At 45.1% G+C, this 21716-nt stretch overlaps 1 protein-coding gene across 1 annotated transcript in view; it reads right to left on the reverse strand.

The window, feature by feature from the left end:
* Positions 1–18007, reverse strand: part of SCARB2 (scavenger receptor class B member 2) — a 56002-nt gene extending 37995 nt beyond the window's left edge. Inside the window, exons 1-2 of the mRNA XM_054591809.1 lie at positions 17546–18007; positions 1156–1313 (exon numbers count right to left, since the gene is read on the reverse strand). Coding sequence (XP_054447784.1) covers positions 1156–1313; positions 17546–17662 — 275 coding nt within the window. The 5' untranslated portion in view covers positions 17663–18007. The remainder of the gene's footprint in view (positions 1–1155; positions 1314–17545) is intronic.
* Positions 18008–21716: the final 3709 nt, after the last annotated feature.

The raw sequence follows: 21716 nt of genomic DNA on the forward strand, positions 1-21716 counted from the left end.
AATACTGACTCATTGTCTCATTTAATCCTAACAATCCTGTGATGCAGGTCCTATTTTTATCTCTACTTTATAGATAAGGAAGACCAGGCCCAAAGAACTAGTAAAGAGCAAAGTCAAGATTCAAAATGGGCAATTTTACCTGAGGCAGAAACCAGGATTTTTATCTCTAGGTTCCAGCAAATGAGAATCCTACTGACTCATACCTACAAAGTGAATCAGTCAGAAAACAATGTATTGAGCAATCAACTACAACAGGATTGTGGGAAATTTTTACAGTTTAGCAGGAGAAGAAAGATCTTGTTGTCTGCTTCCCTCTACCATTTTTTTTTAAACTTGGTAAGGAGACACTTTACAGTAAAGATTACTGTGGGGGTGGGTGAGGGGAGGGGCTCCTGTCAGAGGGAGAGGAGGGATACTACAGCGGGGAGGGCGCCATAACCATAAGATCCCCAAGCGCCTCCCTCTAACGATCTTTGAAAAAACTACTAAAGCAATTCTTCTAACTCCCCAGCATTTGGACTTGGTAGTCACTGCCCAAGACTTACCTACACGGCCACTGTTTGTCTTCCGCACGGAGGAGAGTGGGGAAAGAAGCAAATATTAGACTAGAAGGCCTTTCTGCAGACCAGTAACGAATTTTAGGAACTGGTCTAAAACAAGTGGGGGAGGGAAACTGAGGAAGGCTCTTGAAGTCACCAAAGAAAATCACAGAGCATCCTTAAAAGGGATCGGGGAGAGAAGGCACTCTTCACGGCTCCATAACCACACACTACCAACTCAGGAAGAAGCAGCTGCATTTCTGAGCATAACAGGCTGCTTCCTCAGCCAGGTCCCCGGGTTCGGGCACGTGAGAGAGGCAACCAGTTGATGTTTCTCTCCCTCTCCTTCTCCCTCCCTTCCTTTCTCTCTAAAAATAACTAAAATCTTTTTAAAGAATAATAAAATAAGAAATAAATGTAACAGGCTGAAACTCAGCTCCAGGCCACAAAGCCCTTCTCACCCGGATGTAATCAAAGCTGCGTTCCCCATGCAGCACCCAGGGGGTGTTCCTGGGAAAAGCGGAGGACTCAGTCCACCTCTGGAGGGGGGGGGGTGATGGGGAGGAACTGCATCTTTCCACTGCGGCAGGGAGGCAGGGAGGCGGTCAGGACTCACCTGTAGGTATATGGCCCCACTTCTTCTAACCGAGGGATCTCCCCTCTGAGGATCTCCTCTGGGTTGGTGACATTGAAGAAATAGAACTGGGAGTACACGGGCAGAGGGGGCTTCTTCCAGGAGTCAAAGGTCTCGGAACCATTCCTTAGCACAATATTCTAGGGGAGAAGACCAAAAGGAGGTTGAAAAAGTGTAAGGCTGCTGGCTTTGAACACAGAGGCAGAGAGAGGGACACACCCTGCTCTGACCCCCTGAATTGCTCATTTTTTTCCACAGGTATTCGGTGCAGTCTGGGGAGAAGAGGGCCATGCCTTATGCCAACCTGAAGCTCACAGCTCTGTTAAGACACAAAAGGTCTTCATAAATATTTGTGGTAAAGGAAGGAGGCTGGAGCCATAGCTCATGGATGAAAACATGATGTTACTAAGGCCACAGATTTTTTTTTTCAACAGCTACAGTAGTTTATTTATAATTGAACTCTTCATAAAAGATATTTACAAGACAACCAATTTTACACATTGGAAATGCTATCAAAAGTATGAATTACAACCCAGACAACAATGTGAAATGGGTATACAACAAAGCTGCTGTGGACAGAGAAGCAATTTCTCTTTCTAATTAATTAACACTAGCTTAAGTTTAAGAACGTACCCAAGAGTAACCATTGGCTTTGCTACAAAGACTCCATGATCATACAGCTGCTGTGGAAGTTGGGACCATTCTGAGAAGCACCTGGCACTCCCAACTTGCCCACAGAGGACAAGAACAATGAAAGTGGCCCGAGAAGGCTAGCTTTAATTCAACTTGAGGGAGAATTACAACCATCCCTACACCTCCACGCTAGGGTCTTTAATTGCATTTTCTCATTCAATCCCCAACAAACCCATAACACAGAGATGCTTACCCCTGTTTAGATGAGAAAGCTGAGCCTCACTTGAAGTGCCTGGGGTGTTCTTTGTCTACAATCCTCCCTTTGTTTTCCACCTTCATCATGTGTTATAAGCTGAATCGTGTGCCCCCTCACACACACCAAAATTTGCATATTGAAGTCCTAACCTCAGAATGAGATTATATTTGGAAATAGATTCTTTAAAGAGAAACGTGAGGTTAAATGAGGTGAGGATTGTAATCCAATATGACTAATGTCCTTTAAGACGAGGATATCAGAACAAATCAGCACAAAGGAAAGAGCCTGTGGACACAGGAAGAAGACTGCTGCCTACAAGCCAAAGACAGAGAGGGCTCAAAAGATACCAATCTTGCTGACACCTTGACCTTAGACTCCTAGCGTCCAGACCTATGACCCAATAAACTTCTGTTGTTCAAGCCACCCAGCTGTGGTATTTGTTACAGCAGCTTTAGCAAACCCAAACCAATACACCATGCCCCCACCTTTTCACCTTACTGACATTAGGCTTGGCCAAAGTGACTTGATTTAATCAACAGAATGAGGGTGAAATGGCAATGCCCCGATTTTAAGCTAAGGTCTTCGGCTGTATGGCAAGTTTCCACCAGCCACCCTCTGCCAAAAGAAAAGCATGCCCTAGGTAGTTGTTGTCCCTTCAGCCAAAGCCCTAAAATGGTGATGTGTGGACCAGACACGAAGCCTGAACTCCACCCTAGTTCAGCTGAGCCAGCCAAGCTCAAACTGCAGCCAGCCCACACACCAAAGTAAGAATTAAATGTCACTGTTACAAGCCACTGAGTTTGGGGGGTTGTTTGTTATCCAGCATTGCAGTAGAGCCTGATTAATACCTTGCCCAAGGTTAATAGACAGAAACCTAATACCTAGGCCTCAGCTTGTTAATGGAGAAACACTACATTTTTACAGTAAAAATTATTGAAGTACACAAGAAAGATAAAAGCATAGACTGCAAATAAACCAACGTGTGAAGAGTGAGTAACTCTGCATGTTGAAGTCTGGATCACTGTTATTTTCTCTTTGATGAGATTTTCCATTTTCTAAATTTTCCTACTGAGTAAAAAAATTAACATTGAGAAAGTTATTAAAATCAAGAGGAAGACGGGGTCTGCCAACACAGACTCTGTAAGGCCACCAGTGCCACAGCAGAGTCCATGAGGAGCATCCGCTGCTGTCACTGCTGTTCCTCCGGCGGTGAGGGTCTGCGTGACAGTAAACAAAAAGACAGCCTTCAAAACAAGGTAGAAACCACATGCTGAACTGCACTATGACACGGCACACGACAGGCTGTCAAGTTTTAGCAGACCAGGCCTCCAACTGAATAGAAGCAATGTTGCAAGGAATCTTAATGACATGGCTCTATTATTAAGTAGAAAATATCCCAAGAATCTCTGCAGGGAAAAACAAAGTGGCCCTGGAATAAATAACGATAGAAAACCTAAGCTTATCAAAGCAAAGCTGGTCCTCTGAAGGGGCTGGGAGCGAATTCAGTTCCACAAATGGGCCGTGTCACAGAACTGGGGCTTTCTTGTGGTTTGGCATCAGTTCAGAATGTCTATTCATCAGATTTCTATCCAAACAGCACGGTATTAAAATATTCTTGACCTTTACTATCAGAGCTGATTTCTGATTTGAGATCAGACTGATGAGACAGAAAAATTTCAAGACAAACCATGAAACCCCTCTCCTCCAACCTCTGGGCCCAGCTCGACTCTCTCCCTGGGGAAGCCCTCGCCTCCCTGGTCCCCGCACTCGTTGATCTCTCCCTGCCCCAGGCCCCCAGAAGACTCATCAGTCATTTTAGGCAGTTGTTTAAGAAAGAGCTTTGTGGTCTTTTATCTTATTTCCTAAACAGTCTTGGCTCTCTGAGGAGCAAGGAAGCAAGTCAAGCAGAGAGTGAGCAAACACTAGACCTGAGAGAGTCCTCCGCTGATTGGACGTCCTTGGGAGGCGCTTGGAGAAGTGAAGGGGCAAGCGGAAGGTCACCCAGCAACTTCATATTGGAGCTGGATATGGAACCCAGCGCGGCGCTTCTCTCCTCTCCTGCCCTACCTCACATTTTAATAAAATGGATATAAATACACCACACATTTTCGTTATACAAGTTATATGGTAGAAGTCTGGATCACTGTTAGAAGTCAGAGTAAATGGCTTACTCTGCCATTACAGTATACATATAGGACCTAGAAACAGCTCAGTAACATAATTTAACCTTCCTGAAACTAATGTTAACAATGAGAAAGATAACATGGAAATAATAATTTGTCTCCTAGAGGATTCTGAAGACCCATAGATACTTTTAAAGATGTCTGATTTCATTAAAATAAGAACCTCTTTTTCTTGTCTATACATTTCAAGAAAAGGGTAGGGAAATAATTTTCCCTCCTCCATGAACTCCTTCAGTAGTTCCCTTCAACTGGATGGATCTTCTCAATCCCGTAACACAGCGTGTGTGTGTGTGTGTGTGTGTGTGTGTGTGAATGAACTTCTTAGGGGAAAAGTGGTCAAATAGAAAATGTCTTCTAAAAAATACAAGTTAACAGTAATCAGCATGAAGCAGGTGATATTAGCTACCAAGAATGAAAAGGAAAGGACTCAATGTGACAACATTTCGTTAACTGTTGGCTTCTTAAAACATAAGGTGTTGCCCTGCCACTGACCAACTGACCTGGTTGGAACATTGTCCTGATTATGCCAGGGTTGTAGGTTCAATCCCCAGTTGGGGCATATATAGGAAGCAACCAATGAACGCATAAATAAGTGAAACAACAAAATTGATGTTTCTCTCTCTCCCTTCCTCTCTCTATCTAAAATTAGAAATGAACATTTTCCTATTAAACCCAAAAGATGTTGACTTACAAATAGAGAGGTGTATTTTTTTTTTCTTTAATCCTCCCCACAATGTCTAGAACAACGCAGTTCCTGAGGAAATCTCTGTTCAATCAAGAGAATACAGGACTAGAACACTTACACACTAGCTTCCGTTGACTTTGCTCAGAGGATGTTGGGAGGGAAGACTTGATATGAGACATTGAAAGAAGAGCAGGAGAAAGCCATGAACGGCCAAGCACAAAGCCACAGGGGCAGGCCTGGTAACAGCAGCTGGTCAGCTACACGTCGAAGGAGCCTTTGAAGTACACCCAGAGGAAGTGGCTGTTCACTGGCCATTTTAGTCACACTCAGATACAGAGAAAGCAATAGCTTCATGAGAATTACTGAAACACGTAGCTCTAACACCTATCAGTTTGTGTATCTTATCAGTAACCCAGCACCCTCAAGAGCTAAGCATAGCTCGTTCCTTTTGTGGGTGGAAAGAAAAATCTGTCATTCCATGACCCCTTTTACTAACAACTATTTAAAACAGTGCTATGCGCACGGTTTTCTCGCAAAGTATGGAACTCTGATGTAAATCATGGAAACACTATGCGTGTGCTAGGCACTGTCGGAAATGCCCAGCCACACAGACCTGGTTTCTGTGGTCCAGGAGCTTTCCCTCTATTTAGGGGAATACTGATACACACATGCGAGACCGTCAACAATACAAAGTAGCAGGTGGTAAATGGCCAAGGGCTATAATGGTCTCTGTGGTGTTCAGACTATGAACCAAGGAGGGCAAAGGGGGTGCTTAAAGTGAGCCAGGAAGAGTAAGAAAACATTTGGCAAGTAAAAGGAGGTCGTGGGGGTGGGCGCCTGACAGACAACGGGGGTTGAATCAACTATCCCGCCTGGCTGCACAGGGTGGGCCCGGCCTCCCCGCCTGCCCCGTGGCTGCCTTCCCTGGAGCCCTCTGCTTCATCAGAAACGTAGTGGCTGTGGAAAAGGCGACAATAAAAGATACAGAGGTCGACAGTATTAGGTGTGATTGTGGGTTTTACAGGGAGTAGGGAGATTCATTTAGAGAGATGGGTTGAGTCTAGATTTTATCTGATATACAATGGGGAGCCATGGAAGGTTTTTGAGCTGCAGAATATCAAGAGCTAAGTACGAGGTTGTCATGTTATCTCATCTAACCCCCCGATGGTCTCAAAGATAAAACTCATCTTCCCAATTTTACACTTCAGATGACCAAAGCCCAGGAAGGTAGGGAGAATGCTTGGAGTTTGCTAGTAGCGGGGGAGCCGGCCTCCCGCCCCAGCACTCACTGCAAACCAGTGCTCCTGGCAAAGGTGACTGTCGCCAGAACCCCATGGTCCTGAGAAACAGCAGTGGGCCACGCGTCCTTCTTCTGTGTTCACGGAAATGGCTTACTGCAAAGAAACACCCTCTCCTCTACACCTCATATAAGGGTCATAGAGGTCCCCCGTTGTTACCTAAAACAAGACCAGACACCTTCGGATTCCCATTCTTTGCCTCATAATTGATTGTCTGAACTGGTTGTTCCCACAAATCGATGGGAACAAATGTCTGTTAATATACAGCATGGTGACTATAGATGACAGTACTGTTCTGTTTGCTGGAAAGTTGCTAAGAAAATATCACACCGCCACACTCTGTGAGGTGATGACTGTGTTCATTAGCTTGATTGTGACAATCATTTCACAATGTATATGCTTATCAGACATCATGTTGTACATCTTAAACAAGCACAATTTTTGTCAGTCATACTTCAAAAGAGCGGGGGTGGGGGGGGAAGGCTTGTTAGCCAGACTTTGGTTAAATTTCTCTCCTTCCTAGGCCTGTTTCCTTCTCCTTGTAAAGGAAAAGCCCTCGAGGCTCTCCCCTCGGTGAGCTCCCTCTGCCTGTTGCAAGAGTCCCTCCCCGCCCTCCTGGCAACAGTCCTCTGAATTAGTCTCTCTTGGCCTAAGCTGTTTTATTTATTTATTTATTTATTTATTTATTTATTTATTTATTTATTTAATTTTATTGTGCCACACTGTCTGCTTTGAACTGACACAGGAAAGAGGTGTTAAGAAGGTTCCACTGACACAGTGGAAAAGGGGGCTTGACCAGAATCACTGTGAGGACGAAATAAGGTCTCAGCAAAGAGTTTAACCTCTTGTCACACTCAGAGTGCTCCATAAGGCGGTTGTGGTACTGCCGCCCTCAAGGTGGGGGTCAGAGAGTTCTAGGACTTGGTTTGAATTAAAAAAGGAATCTTGTCACACTCATTACTCTGCTCAAATATAGACAGCCTAGCAAATGTTAAACAATAGAAGAGAAAAACAAAATCCATAAAGTCTTTAGTCATGACCTCCTCTTCCAGCCCTATCTATCATTCACTTTAGGTTGAAAGAACAAGGACTTACCATAAAGTTGGAAATAACCAAAATGTTGAACAGGAAAGGAACGACTTGAAAATGCACAGGTTAGAGTAGATATAAATAATTACAACTCGCCCTGGCTGGTGTGGCTCAGTGGATTGAGCACTGGCTGTGAACCAAAGGGTTGCTGGTTCGATTCCCAGTCAGGGCATATGCCTGTGTTACAGGCCAGGTCCCCAGTTGGGGTCGCATGAGAGGCAACCACACATTGATGTTTTTCTTCCTCTCTTTCTCCCTCCCTTCCCCCTGTCTAAAAATAAATTAATAAAATCTTTTTTAAAAATTACAGTTACAAACACTGCACAGAAATAAGGAACATGCTCATGATCTAAGTTAAATGGAAAAAGCAGACAATGTAAAATATGTGTATGTGTGGACAAGACTAACAGATAAAATACAAACATGAAAACATGGAGGTGAAGTATATATAAATTAAGGTACCCTCAAAATCTCTAAGCCTCCACTCTAGACATTTAATAGCACTTATCTCTGTGAAACAGAATTATGAGGAGTCTTCCGTTCTATCTGTTAAGTTTTTCTGCATTGTTTGAATTTTTTATTACAGAAATAAATGACTTCTATAAGCAGGAAAAAAGTAATTGTTCCCTTACAATGTTTTTAAGTGAAAATCTAAGAAACAAACTCAGATTTTAGAAAATGTTATTAATAGTCCCTGAGGGAAAGAAGAAGGAGTGGTTACAAAGAGAACCAACTTAATCTAAGGTTTCTCTCTGTTCTCTCTGTTCCGCTCTCCCACAAAAGTGGCAAAACCCCCCACACCCACAGTGAGCTCTACAGATTTTGCTTCCTATCATTCCCTGGATAATTGCTAAGAGAATATCACAACATCACACTCTGTGAGGTGATGGATATGTTCATTAGCTTGATTGTGATAATCAATTTCACAATGTATATGCTTATCAAACATCACGCTGTACTTCCTAAACACGTACAATTTTTATTTGTCATGCTTTATTCGATGGAATGTTCTATGCTCCTTGCCAGCTTTTTCTGACAGGCATCACAGGGTATGGAGAACTCTGGAGTAAGAAAGGACTTGCCATCTCATTTATTTATTAAAGAAAACCAGCTCAGAATGATAAACCCTGAAAGAGCCAGGAAGTGTGAATGAACAGATGGTTAACTGCCCAAGGTTAACTTGCCTGGCCTGAATCCAGCTCTTAAGCAACCAAAAGTCCAAAGACAATTGGTAGAGTTTCCAGAAAGAAGGGGGTGTGGCAAAATCTCATCCAGAAGGAGGCTGTTCTTACAACAGTTGGACTTGAACCTGTTCCTCAGTTGCCCAGGAAGTTTCAGAATAGAAATAAACAATAAGTAGACCTGAGTCCTTAACTTAAAAAAGCAAATGAAAACCCTAACAGAAGACGATGCTAGACAGCCTGCCAGAGTCACTCTGACCGCTGTCTGTCTCCACCGCCGTCGCCCGTCTTTCTCTGGCCGCTCTTAGCTCAGTCAAGGCCCACACAAGTCTCACACCACCTTTTATTCCATTCAAATCTTGCCTTCAAGAGTGCTGGCTTTTCCTGTACCTTTAATGTGTCCTTTTTCCTCCACTCCATATGGCTGGACATTTGTCAGGGAACCCACTGTCAATCCTTTGAGGAGACAGCACATGCGCGTGCGTGCGTGCGTGTGTGTGTGTGTGTGTGTGTCTGTGTAGAAAAGGAGAGAACAGAGGGAAGTTCATAAATATAGCTGCCACCATTTCCAAAACAGTTGCTTCTTTATTTTTCTCTCTTTCCCCTGCCGCTTCACTCAGAGGACAACTGCCATTACTACCATGGCCAGCTGCTCCTTATGGGAAGTCTCCAGGCATCGGGTGCTGTGCAAGGGCGTTCTGGGCTCTAAGCCTTACACTGATCCTGCAAGGTCCCATTCTGCAGATAAGGAAGTAACGGCACGGGCTTGCTTAGGCTCACAGAGCCAGTAGATCATGGCAAATCGGACCGAGTGCAGGTCTGTGGGTTTTCAAAGCCCGTGCTTGGCCACTCCAACAGCTTCTACCCCACTGCACCCTCAGGGTAGACCTGCCAGATTCAGCTAATAAAAATACAGGGTGCCCACGTATCTCCCAAACACTGCACTGGCTGCGTCAGGAATGCTTTCATTCTTAGGAGATGTCTGTGGAAGGATATGGGGGCAGAGTGTTACAATGTCTACAACTTGCATTCAAACAATTCAAGAAAAAGTATACATTGGGGAGAGATGAAGTAAATATGGAAGGATGTTAAAACTGATAAATTGAAGTGAAACAAAATACTGCATGAGACATACTCACTAAAATAGTATTTTTTATCTGAAATTCAAATTTAACTAGACATCCTGTATTTTCTCTGACAACCCCACCCCAGGGAGACCCTGTAGCCGTGGAGCCGTAACTTGGGCTCTGGGGCCTTCCTGGGCAGTCAGCCATTCCGTCTAGAGGAAAAGAAACTAGGGCAGCTGTGAGAGGTTACGGTGAACTCCCCGTTGGAACTGACACAAGGAAGTGAAAAAGGAAGACCTGAGCGCTACAGTTTTTAGGCAGCTGTTCTGCCCAGGGTGCTATTGTGACCAAGGACACACACCTCAAACTCCTGTGGTGAGATGGTCCAGAAAAGGGCTGCATTTGACCTTCAATGTCTCATTTCTGCCCCCAGATCCTGATGGCTTTCAATGATATACTCCCAGGGGCTTGCTCTGCCAGGGAAGGACTTAGGAAACTAACAAGTAATAACCTCACCCCAAGCCTGAGAATGTTTGGCACAGAAATCATTCATCCTACAGGAAACAAGGAGCCAGTTTCCCTGGTTCACAAGGAGCCCTTTGCTCAGTCAGAACCTAGGGCTGTGGCTCGCAAACAACTGATGCTCCTCACTGAGGACTCCTCTGCAGGGGCGACAGCCACCACACAAGCCCTGTCGCCCGCTGAGCTTTCTAGTGACGCTAAATCAAAAATCAGCATAAAGCCCTAAATCAGTTTTACAATGTGATTTTGGATATTGCTTGATAATTTTAGCCAGGAAGAACAAGATGATTTTTCCAGGTATAATACTGTGGGCAATACCACCAAAAGAAATATTGGAAAGATTATCAAGTTATATGGTAAATCTGCAGTGCCAACAGCCCAAAACAATCGTTTGGACTGAAAAACTTACTTTTCGGTTAATTAGCCAACATACAGGGTCTGGCGGAAGTAACATCTACTTGAGTGTGTTGGTTGGGTAATAATATGGGTGTAATAATGTATGTGTGGGTGTAGGTGTGGGTGTAGGTAAAATAGTTTTAATTTGAACATTTCACCTACAATGTCATATGGTGTACTTGGGTATGTTATGTTACAGAATTACATGCTTATGATTTTGTAATAAAAAAGGGGCATTTTTTGTGCCAGATCTTGTATAAATATTGAGGGCTTTCTATATGGCTAACAGGCATAGGCCATGCTCTCAAGAAGAAATTTAGCTAAGGACACAAAACAGACATGCATGTAACAGTGAACAATTATGTGCAAGTCCCAGTAATTCAGCCCAAAGAAAGGTTTATGTCTGAAATTATTCCGATCATTTCGATTGTACGGATCCATTGTAAAAGCCCCATCTGGTCATCTCACAGGCTGCCCAAAGTCAGCGGGACCAAAACCGGACTCATGATTTTCTCCTCTAATCAATCACCAAGATAAACCACTCACCTTAACACGGACTCAGAGGGAATGGAAAGGACATTTGATATTCAACACATTAATCAATATCCTGCTGTGTGAAAAACACTAATAATACAAACTGGTCTTGCAGAAATATAACAGGAATATTATGTTATTTTTCAAATTATTCTAAAAATCACCATAACTATGAAAGGAAAACCAGATCAGCAGTTCTCAAAGTATGGTCTGAGGACCCCTGGGTCCCCAAGGCCCTCTCAGGAGATCCACCAGGTCAAAACTATTTTCATAATAATACCAAGACCTCAGCGGCCTTGTTTACTTTCTTTCTTTCATGAGTGGAGAACAGTTTCTAGAGGCTGCATGGCTGGCAATGATGTCATTGCTCGGAGAGCTGATGGCAAATGTGCTTGTCTCGTCTCGTGTTGTAAAAATACATCAGTTTTAATTTCCAATATTGTAAATATCCAGAGATGAAACCCTGAGAGACGTAAGTTCTTTGGGTCCTCAATATTTTTTAAGAGTGTAAAGGGGCCTGAGGCCAAAAAAGTTCAATTAGATTATAAAATCTGTAAGCGTAGGGAGAGTGTTTGGTATAGTATTGTATCCATAGCCCTTAGCACACTGCCCAACAGATAGTCCACACTCAGTAAACATTTGCTAAATAAATGAATGACTATATATCTACAAGTGCTTTTAGATAGAGAGCAAACACTGAAAGTTGCCTTTATTTTCCTCAGTTGCTTGTGACTAGCTACCAGTTTTGTTTCAATGGGGTCCCTTCATTAGTATATCATGTGTATATATAGTGTATATCTTGGTGATACAGGCCAAAGTGACTAGTCACTTGGCCTACATCTTGTGTTTTCATTAATGATCTTGTAATCCCACCTGCTGACTCTTCCCTGGGAACAAGCAAACGCCTGCAAGAACAGATGGCCTCTTTGCCGTGGCCTGACAGAACAAAGTCTTGCAATTGATTAAACCAGAAAGCACAAACAGTTTCCACAGGCAACAACCCTCCCCTCCCCCCATCTTTCCTTTAATGTAAGCTTGCAGAATAATAGTAATTATTAGTAGTAATATGCTCAACTAGCATTGTCATCTCTTTTATAAGTCAGTTATACCTCAACAAAGCTGAAATTATAAATAAACAGTGGGAATAGAAGCACCCCATTTTTGTAAAGTAATGTATTTACTATGTATGCATAAACAGAAAGGTAGGCTAATCAACAATATGTTAACAGTAGTTACCTCTGTTTTCTTAATTTTTGTTGTATCTGACTTTTTATAGTGGCATGCATTTCTTTCCTTATCAGAAAAATAAATAAAAATAAAGAATAAAATACAAAGGTACAAAAAAGGAACTGCCATCTTAAGGAGTGAAGACATGGACTAAGACAATCACCATCCAAACCAGTCATGGCCTTCACAGCTAGCTCTGTATGCTGGGTACCATTCCTAAGGAGTTTGAGTCATGTGTCCTGGGTGTCTCTCCTAAGGAGTCTGATTCAGTGGGGCTTGTGGGAGTCTATATTTCTAAAATCTCCTTAAGTGATTTGGATGCAGTTCTTAGAATCAAGGGACTACACTGAGAAGTACTGGTTTACTCCTTGTCTTCATCATGAATAATGAATACACTTATGGTCATCATGAATTAGTAAGATGTTGAAAGAAACATAATATGATTTTGATATCACAAGGTCACATTTCTAAAAGCCAGGGAGGAGCTGCATACTTTTGCTTGGTAGTTAAGGAATCTTGCAAGGATATTGCCTCTGTTTATAAATCTACAATTTCTGCTTGTGCTGAGTGAATCATGTTGCTCTGTAACAAATTTGGAAAAGAGAAACTAAAAATTGGAACATGTTCATGGGAGGCTTGGCAGCTGGAAGGTCACACAAAGAGTTGAGGCTGAGGGAGCCCCCGATGAGCAAATCGCCTGGGCCCAAAAAGTAAACAGAGGAAGCAGGCTGGCGGGGAAACAGAGGATGGAGAGGGAGACAGAGTGTGCCCACTGACTTTCCAGTTTCTACTGAACTCTTAGGAGGCCTTACTATGAGTTTCCCCTTGCAGCTTTAGAAAAAGAAAAAAAAATCCTATCTTTCATGAGCTACCTTGAGTGGGCTTCAGCTCCTTAGAGAGAACTGTTCGCCTTTAATGCCAACAGGTGGAGGAGAGTGTGATGTGTGAGGACAGAACTTATTGTCCAAACCAGGAATCTTCTGAAAGGAAAGAGGGTGCCAGTCGTTACACCAGGACAGCAGGTGTAAATATGCAAGGACTGTCGCTAGCAATGAGATACACAGTCCTCCCCGGAAAGGAAAACATGAACTAGGAGACCCAGCTTACACATTCTCATTTCATTTGGCCTTCTATAAGTCACTTATCTATGTTCCTAGAATCATATAAATATAAAGGTAATTTGATGCCTACCATCATCCACTTAAAAATGAACTTAGTCTCAGTATCCTTGACTATAAAATATCAAATTAAGTGATGGCTAAGGTTTTTTTCTTACTCTAAGATCCTAAGTCTTCATAGCTCTGAAAAGAGGCAACTCGGGATATGCAAATACGAGTCCTTTAAGATTATATATAGTTGAGTGTCTTTACATAAACAACAATGAAGATATTTCACTAATTTGACTTTTAAAAAGAAGATCTCTACGTATTCACCAATGGATGTTATCTGGTTAAATTACCAGTGATTATATTTCTTGAGGCATCAGGGGAACAGCTCTGCAGTTGCCATGGTTCCCAGAAGAGGCCAGCTGGGACTCCCTTGCCCAGAGCCTCGGGCTCTGGCAAAGGGTAAATGTATTTGTCCTGTTCATCTTATCCCTGAGACCTAATGCTATTGTTCTTCCTTGGCCTGCAGGAAACTAATAGGAAGCAAAATGTGAACCATCTCTTTCCCTCTCACTGGTTCCCTTGCCAGCCCATCTCTTACTGGCCAGCCCTGACTTTGTCCAGCTCTGCATCTTCATTTCTGGGAGATGTTCAAATTCAAGTCTAAAGCCAAATTTAATATTCTGAGCTGCATTGTTGCTCTCAAGCAAAGGTCACATGCCCATGTCATAGAATCTCCAGATTCTAGAGCTAGAAGGAACCTTATCTACTACATAAGCTTCAGTTTCTACATGAGAAAAGAATAAGCAGAAACAATAAAACAATTGTTAATGTCCGGGCATTGTGCAAGGGACTTTGCTAGATGCTTTACATCTATCACTTTATTTCCTTCTTGCAACAGCCCTAAAGAAGCTATTCTTATTACCCCCAATTTCAAAATGAGGAAACTGAGGTTTTGAGGGGTTCAGTAATTTGCTACTTGGCTTGTTCAATTTAATTCAAGTATTTGTTAATGAGACCAAAAGGAATTTTAACCACATTCTGCTGATTCTCGGGTCACTGTTCTTTCAACCAAAATGATCAATAGAGAGGCAACAGGCATTCGTCACGTACCTACCACATAGCATGCACTGTGCCGGTGCCAGGGCAATCAGTGGGGTTACCAAACGAAATGCAGTGTAACATAAAATCCTGCCCTCCTAGGCTCTACAGAGGAGAAGAGATTGCTGTGTCTGTTCAAAGTTGTCTTCAGGAAGATCAAAACGCTTGATAGAGAAGACCTGCTTACTGCTCAGTACATCCCCCAGGAAGTGCGTGTGGGCATAAAAGAGGGAGGTATCACTATGCCTCTTTTGTAGTTGAGAAAAGTTAAGTAGAAACAACTACAGGGTTTGCCCAGAGTGGGACAACTAGTCTTGGTTCCTTCCACTGCGTGCACTGGCCCAAATTAAAATCTCCTTTCAACCACCTCTGATCATTGCGGGATTCAAGGACAATTATCACGTGAGGAAAATTCTTCTGATAGGAATTATGTTACTAAGCTACTTGCAATTAGCCAAACCAGCTCATTAGGACTTCATCTCTTTTCTCCCCTCTACTTTTGATGTATTACAAGCCAGGGTGTGGACAATCTCCAGATAAAACAATTACAAACTGGGATTATCAGGGTGGATTATGTTACAACTATATTAAAGCCAAAATGTGAATGAATTGTTCATAATACTCCTGGAAGTAACGACCGTGGCCTCAGTCGATCACCTTATTCAGTGCCTGATAATGTGCTGAGTGCTCTACACAGATGGCCTCACTCAGTCTCACAACAGCATACACACAGAGACAGATTCAGGGTTGTGTGCGGCTGACACAATGTAAGGAGGCTCTTCCTAAGAAAAACAAAATTCTGGATGCAGAATTAGGTACAGAGCCTTGGAAGGACCTGTGCAAGTGAGGGGCTCAAAGCTTTAGCTTTGTACGTTTTATGGTAAATGCAGCACTGTGCCCAAGGCAGCTAACGTCCTCGCTTTCCCAAGTCATGAAATTAAGGCTCGGAGAAGTTAAGTAACTTGCTCAAAGTCAAAAAGCTTCTAAATGGCAAGGCTAGGATTTCAACACAGGCATCCGACTTGACATCTCATGTATAGCTTTCTTTGCTTACGTGGCTTCTAACAAAAAATAAAACTGTTATCGTTTACAAAGCACTAACTATATCCCTTCAAAACATCCACTTTCCTTAAGAATTCTTATAACCTTTCTATCTACAGATGGGGAAATCAAGGATCAAGAAAGGTTAAGCACCTACCTAGCGGAAGGTCACCCAGCTAGTACATTGGTGGTGCCGGGATGCACGCCCAGGAGCGCTGATCTACTGACTGAATCCTTACCCTTTCCCAGTGTCCCACAACCCTACAGGCGATCCAGGAGAGCGGAATGGTAATGAAGAGACCACATAGCCTCTGGGTAACTTACAATATTCCCATATCTACCCACTGACGCTAGCCCTGCCATTTAGTTTCACACATCACATTGTATAGTGTTCCGCAGTGGGGTTGGGTAATTCTGAAAGTCCACTTACCCTGTACTATAATTTATTAGTTGGCACAAAGCCCAATCCCTGTGGTGAAAACTGCATGAAAAGAGAATCACCAAATAGCAGTGCCAACTCAAACCCCAGCCTAGGTGCCTTACAGCTGCCCCCCACGAAGGAGAGTCCCACAGAGCATCTGCGTGCGGGTACGTCTGAGGCACTGGGCAGGACACTCATCTCACAGGGCTCTCCTGAAGCAGCCTTTCAAAGCCACGTAAGAAAATTCATACCTTGACTATAACTGGGTTAACTTTAGTCATCCAAGCAAGAATTTACATCCTTAAACAATTTTGCCATGGATTTTCAGGTGGACAGGAGTGAAAAAGATTCAGTTCAGTTTTTTCCTTGGACATGGGTGCTCAGGGAAAACAATGGTCTTTAAGAAGCTCAGACAATGGGCTTCATCTCCCCTTGGCAATGTGAACTTAAAAAAATTAAATTATGCTTTCCCATGGTGTTGTCTTTTTTCTTTTTTTTTTTTTTAGGTTGCCTTTAACTGCCAGATTTCAAATAATTGATGGCTTTTGGGAACCTCTGTTAAAGGAATACATCCGCTGCCGCCTGGAATGAGCCAGCTTTACTAATAGGGAGTGGGTGCGGCGGTCAAACCAGACAAGGCCTGAGATGCAAGTGCAAACTAGTGGGGGAAATTAGGCTGCTCCAACGTTTTGTTTTGTTTTGTTTTTTTAAAGGAAAAAGTGGTCACAGTAAAACTCTTGATCCTCTTTTCACACAGATTGGTGGGTCTGGGTGAAAGGGCAGAAGAAATGATCACCTGTGAAATCAAATGATGGAGAAGCCTTCTAAAATAACTAGCGAGCTCGCCAGCCCTCTCATGAAAGGGGAAGTGACAGTTTCAGAGTCTTCGAAGAATCAATACCTGCATCTTTGTCTGAAGCTTATGGCTGTTTGAGAAGAGCAAGAATCGACGATGAGACAAAGCAACACAGGCTGTTGGTACGAGAATAGCACGCTGCTAAGAAGGCTGCTGAGACACAGACTTTGACGGTCTGAACTGTCACCCAACCCAGAGGCCTGGCCTGGATAGCCACTGCCCTGCCCAGCCCGGGAAGGCAAGAACACAAGAGACCACACAACTTTCTCTCATCCCCAGCCCCTCGCCACTTCGAAGGCCACAGCAAGCAGCCAGCAAACTTGCCTCTATTGTTGTGTCTTTCATTTAGTTTTGTTTTTACAAGAAGAGGGAGGAAAATAAGTTGGGGCCCAGCAGAGATCTGGGTGTAGTACGGCAGGGGATGGAGACGGGAGTGGAGATACAAATGACATAACATAAGTGAAAGCCTTTTTAAAAAGTCTAGATCCACAGTCTTATTTATTGTTATAAACGGAACATAGTCATTGCCATTCCTTTCCATCCTTTAACCCTTACCTCTTACCCAGGGGAAGACAAGGAAGAAAGGAGGGCTCTAATACGCAGAGTTTGCAGAGGTGCAAATCTTCCCTGCGCGAGGTTCAGCAGTGGGAGGGGGAATGGAAGCGCCCCCCCATCCCCCCCCGCCCCCCGCTCGGCCACCTTCTACGGCGCGTGGATACACACACACACACACACACACACACACACACACACACACACACAGAGCTCCGCCTCACCTTCTCGATCGCCTGGTCCACGGCCTTCTGGAAGACCCTGGCCACTAGCAGCGTGACGCTGGTCACCAGGAGGAGCAGAGACAGCGTCCCTACCGCGTAGAAGCAGCACCTGGCCATTCTGCACGCGGCTCACGGGCAGGGCGGCGAACGCAGGCGACCCAACAGGAAGGGGGAGAGGCCGCCGCTGCGGCCGCCACACGAGCGGCGGGAAAACCAGGGACCCTCGGACGCCCGCGGGCCGGGCGGTGCGTTGGGCTCCGTGATCCGCGGCGGGGCGACAGGGCCTGCGGGGAACCCGGCCGGCCGGCCGTCCCGGGAAGGGAACGAGACGCTTTGGTTTCGGTTTCCTCCGATCGGGCAGCCGCGGTGCCCGCCTGGCGCAGCTCCGGAGCCTGAAAGGGAGCGCGCAGGCCGTGGCGTTCTCCAGCCTGCTCGCCGCAAAGTCCGGAGGCCACCGCGAGCAGCTGCGTGGGGAGGCGGGCGGGGCGGAGGCCGAGCCCGCAGTCATGTGCCCCGCGGCGGAGGCTGCGATTCGGCCTGCCCGAGCCGCGCCTGCCTGGGGCTGTTTCCCAGTGCCCAAGGCTCCCTGACACAGGCCAGGCCCCGCCGCGACCACGCCTGCTCGCTGCAGGCCCCGCGGTCGCCCCCAACATCGCCTGTCCTCCTTGGCTCATTCACATACTCTGCAGATACGTACTGCGGGCCTGCCAAGTGGCAAGCACTGGGCTTTCAGGATGGATGCAACATTGCCCAGCTCTAGACAAGTTCACAAGTTAGCGAAGACATTGTTACAGCAATTACAGAACAATGTAACCGCGCTTTTACGGGGTGCGTGCCGAGATCTGTACCAACAAGCACGTCCCCTGTGACCTAGGACCCCACAAATGAACTTGGGGTTGGGTGGATGTGTAAGGGTTTGTCACATGACGGAGGGAGGACGCATTCAGCGGAGAAGAAAAAGGTGTGCTAAGACTTTGGGGGTGGAAGAGCAAGTCTGTAGGAGGGAAGAAGGAAGTTCCTTTTGATGATAGCCGCAAGTGCGCAGGTGTGGCGTGGGAGGTGCTGAGGCCTGTTGGGACCGGGCATTGAAGGGTTTTTTGTGTCTCTTCTATAGAAGAGTTGGGACTTTATCTCTCAGCAGTGGGAGTCAGCAAGAAGCTTCAAGCAGGTGGCCCTGACGTTGGCGTCAGCTTTGCTCACCTCTGTGTACCAGGCACCCAGATTAAAGCCTGTACACAACAGAGAGTCAATAAATATTAGTGGAATGAATGTCAACTATATGTCAGGCTTTGACTGGGTGCTTACATACATCCACTTATTTAATACCCACAGCAGCCCTGTGAGCATGTGACTGCTTGTCCCAGTCCCTCAAAAGCAGTGCCCCACAGTAATGCTGTGCAAGTGATTTAGGAGGGAAATGGAACAGAGAGCTGGCCCTGAGATGCAGGTGGGATCCTTGTGAAGGAGAGAGGCAAGGAAGGAAGGTTGGGTGGAAGGAGGCACCTCACACTGCAGTGCAACTCTAAGAAAGCTCAGCAAGGCCCTGAAGGGTCCTTGAGCCAAACTGGCCTAGCCCAGGAGTCCGGCACTTTCCCGGCAGAGGCCTTTTGGTCTTGTTCATGGGCTGGGAGCAGCCCTAGGAAATTGGCCTTGGCACCAACAAATGAGTATCAGAGGACAGATTTCAGAGCTCAGCAGCTATGGCAGGGCCTTTGGTCAGTTACACGTTGCACTGGGAAATCTGAGGGACACATTTTCTTGGCCCCTGTAGTATTAGTACTCCCATTTGACACACAAGGAAAACACAGCAGCACAAGATAAGTAACCTAACAAGCTCAACCAGTTGCTGAGTGGTGGATCCTGCCTAGACTGGAATACAGGTCTCGTGGCCTCTGAAACCCTCACTTTTTCTACCCTGTGCATTGCTGCCTCTCTGCTGCCATCAGTGAGAATCTGGGGACAGGGAATTCAGCTGGGAGGCTTTGCTAAGGAGGTAGTGAGATGCTGGGCTGCATTAGAAATGGTGGCACATGGTTTGACACTCCTATTGGGTGGGAGGTGAGGTCTATACCTTCTCCCTTTGATTTTGTGCTGGATTTAGTGATTTGTTAAATCAATAGAATATGGTTGAAATCACCATATCCTGGAACTTCTCAAGCTAGATGACAAATGTCTTGCGACTTTTGCTCAGGCCTCTGGAAATCGTTGCTCTTGGAGCCATGAGCCACTACTAAGTCTGCTCCCCTGGGACCTCCATGCTGGAGAGAACATAGGAGACACTGCAGAGACATGCCCTGTTGATCCCCTCCCATCTGAGTCACGGGCCCCAGACACATGGAGCAGAGTGGTCCTTCTTTGCCCTGCCCAAAATGCAAAATAAAGGATTGTTGTTTTAAGCCACTAAATTTTGGTGTAGTGTGTTACTCAGTCTTAAATAACTGAAGCAGATTGTGAGGGAAGGGCTGAGGCTGGGACATTCTCAGTGACAGGGACTGTGCACTCCCAGCTCTCCCCAGCTGACGCTACGAAAGGTACCAGAGAACCAGACCACGGTGGGGTCTGGAATGATTCAAGTCTTCCAAGTGTCGTGGCCAGAGTGCCTGGTGGTTCCCCAACCTCATGTATCCACCACCGGCAGCCTTTCCTTATCCCTAATTCTGCCGCATCTCTGCTTTAGAGTCCAGCTATCCAGCTAAGCTCTGCCCTGTGCCCCGGTTTGCTTAAAGGGCCATGCAAACCCACTCATGCTCACTCATCCTCTTCCTAGGCATTGGTCGGGGTCTTCTGCAGTCTATGTGTGTCCGCTCCTTCATTAACTAGAAAAAAGATTAGGTAACCTGTCTGTTGTTTGGCACCTAACAGTTCAGGCTCGATTGGACCCCCTCTCTACCATGTCCTGATTAAGACCAGATTTTATGTTTGCTGGCTCCACTCTTTGGAGAAAACTCCATAGCTACCCACCTGCACCTGCTGTGGACCACCAACCCCAGTTCAATCTTCCATTATTCATTGAGGTCCCTTCTCGCTTCTTGTCTGGGCCACTAGGGAGTAGCAGGACTCTGGGAATGGAGGGAAAGACCCAGATTTGATAAACCCATCTCTGTGTGGGGAGCGTATCTGCGCAAGAGTTTCCAGCTCAGTTGCCCTCACTTCACCTTTCTGTGGAGGCTCTCACACTTGGGCGACGCCACTCGGTAGTTCCCACTGTCAGGTGGTTGGTAAGCTGCTTCCCCTTTAAAATTCTGCTTCACACTAGACAAAAAGCTCTTTCTTGGTTCTTCTTAGCACTGCTGACCAGACTAGCATTTTAAAAATCTACTAAACACTAAGAGAGAACAAAAAGGACTTAATTACAGAAAATACAAACAACTTAAAAGAAAACCTAAAACCTTGTGTCCCCAAAATAGCAGTCTGTGTGATCCCACAATAAATCTGTCCTATTGTAAAGAGCTGACACAACTTTTTAGCACCTGGCCTGGCTGCCTTTCTGTTCAGTTCCATTTTCTTCTCCACCCCATGGCAGCTACTCTACCCAAAGCCCCAAAATTCTCATACAAACTTCCCAAAGCTCCTTGATACCCACTCCTCATATCTGATCTATAGGATGTGTCACCTCCACTGCTAATTGGCACTATTAAGTCTTTTTTGTGTGTGTGCCACAGAATCATCTCACCCTACCTGTGTGGCTCCACCTCTCCATCCAGGGAGCGGTTGCTGCATGGCAGGTACATAGACTAATAGCCCCCCTAAAGCACTCTGCAGGGGCAGGCTGTGTGGTAAGAGATTAGTGCTTCTACTAGGCAGGTGGGGAGGCTAGTGCCCTGGCAGGGAGACAAGGAAGAGTTTTCCCTATGACCTTGCTATATCTACAATTAGAAGAAACAAAACTTTGAGAAGACTGAATGCCCTTTAGGAATGACTGTTGATGTCTGTTACAAATTACACAATCATTCAGGACTCAGAAAGAGAAATACTTCCTTCCCAGACTCTTAAGACAGTCTCCAGGACAACAGACTGTAACACTGGGGAAAGCAAGAAGGGTTCTTTAGGCCCCACCTTAAATTTAGAATAAGTTTATATTGTTACATTAAATGTATATTGATATACTCAAAGGAGGTCTATCATATAGTCATTGCATACTTGTATGTTCAAAGTGTTAGGGTGTTAAATG

Source organism: Pteronotus mesoamericanus, unplaced genomic scaffold (assembly GCF_021234165.1).
Source record: "Pteronotus mesoamericanus isolate MK-2021 breed Mesoamerican mustached bat unplaced genomic scaffold, CSHL_Meso_final contig_130, whole genome shotgun sequence".
In the NCBI taxonomy this organism is placed as follows: domain Eukaryota; kingdom Metazoa; phylum Chordata; class Mammalia; order Chiroptera; family Mormoopidae; genus Pteronotus; species Pteronotus mesoamericanus.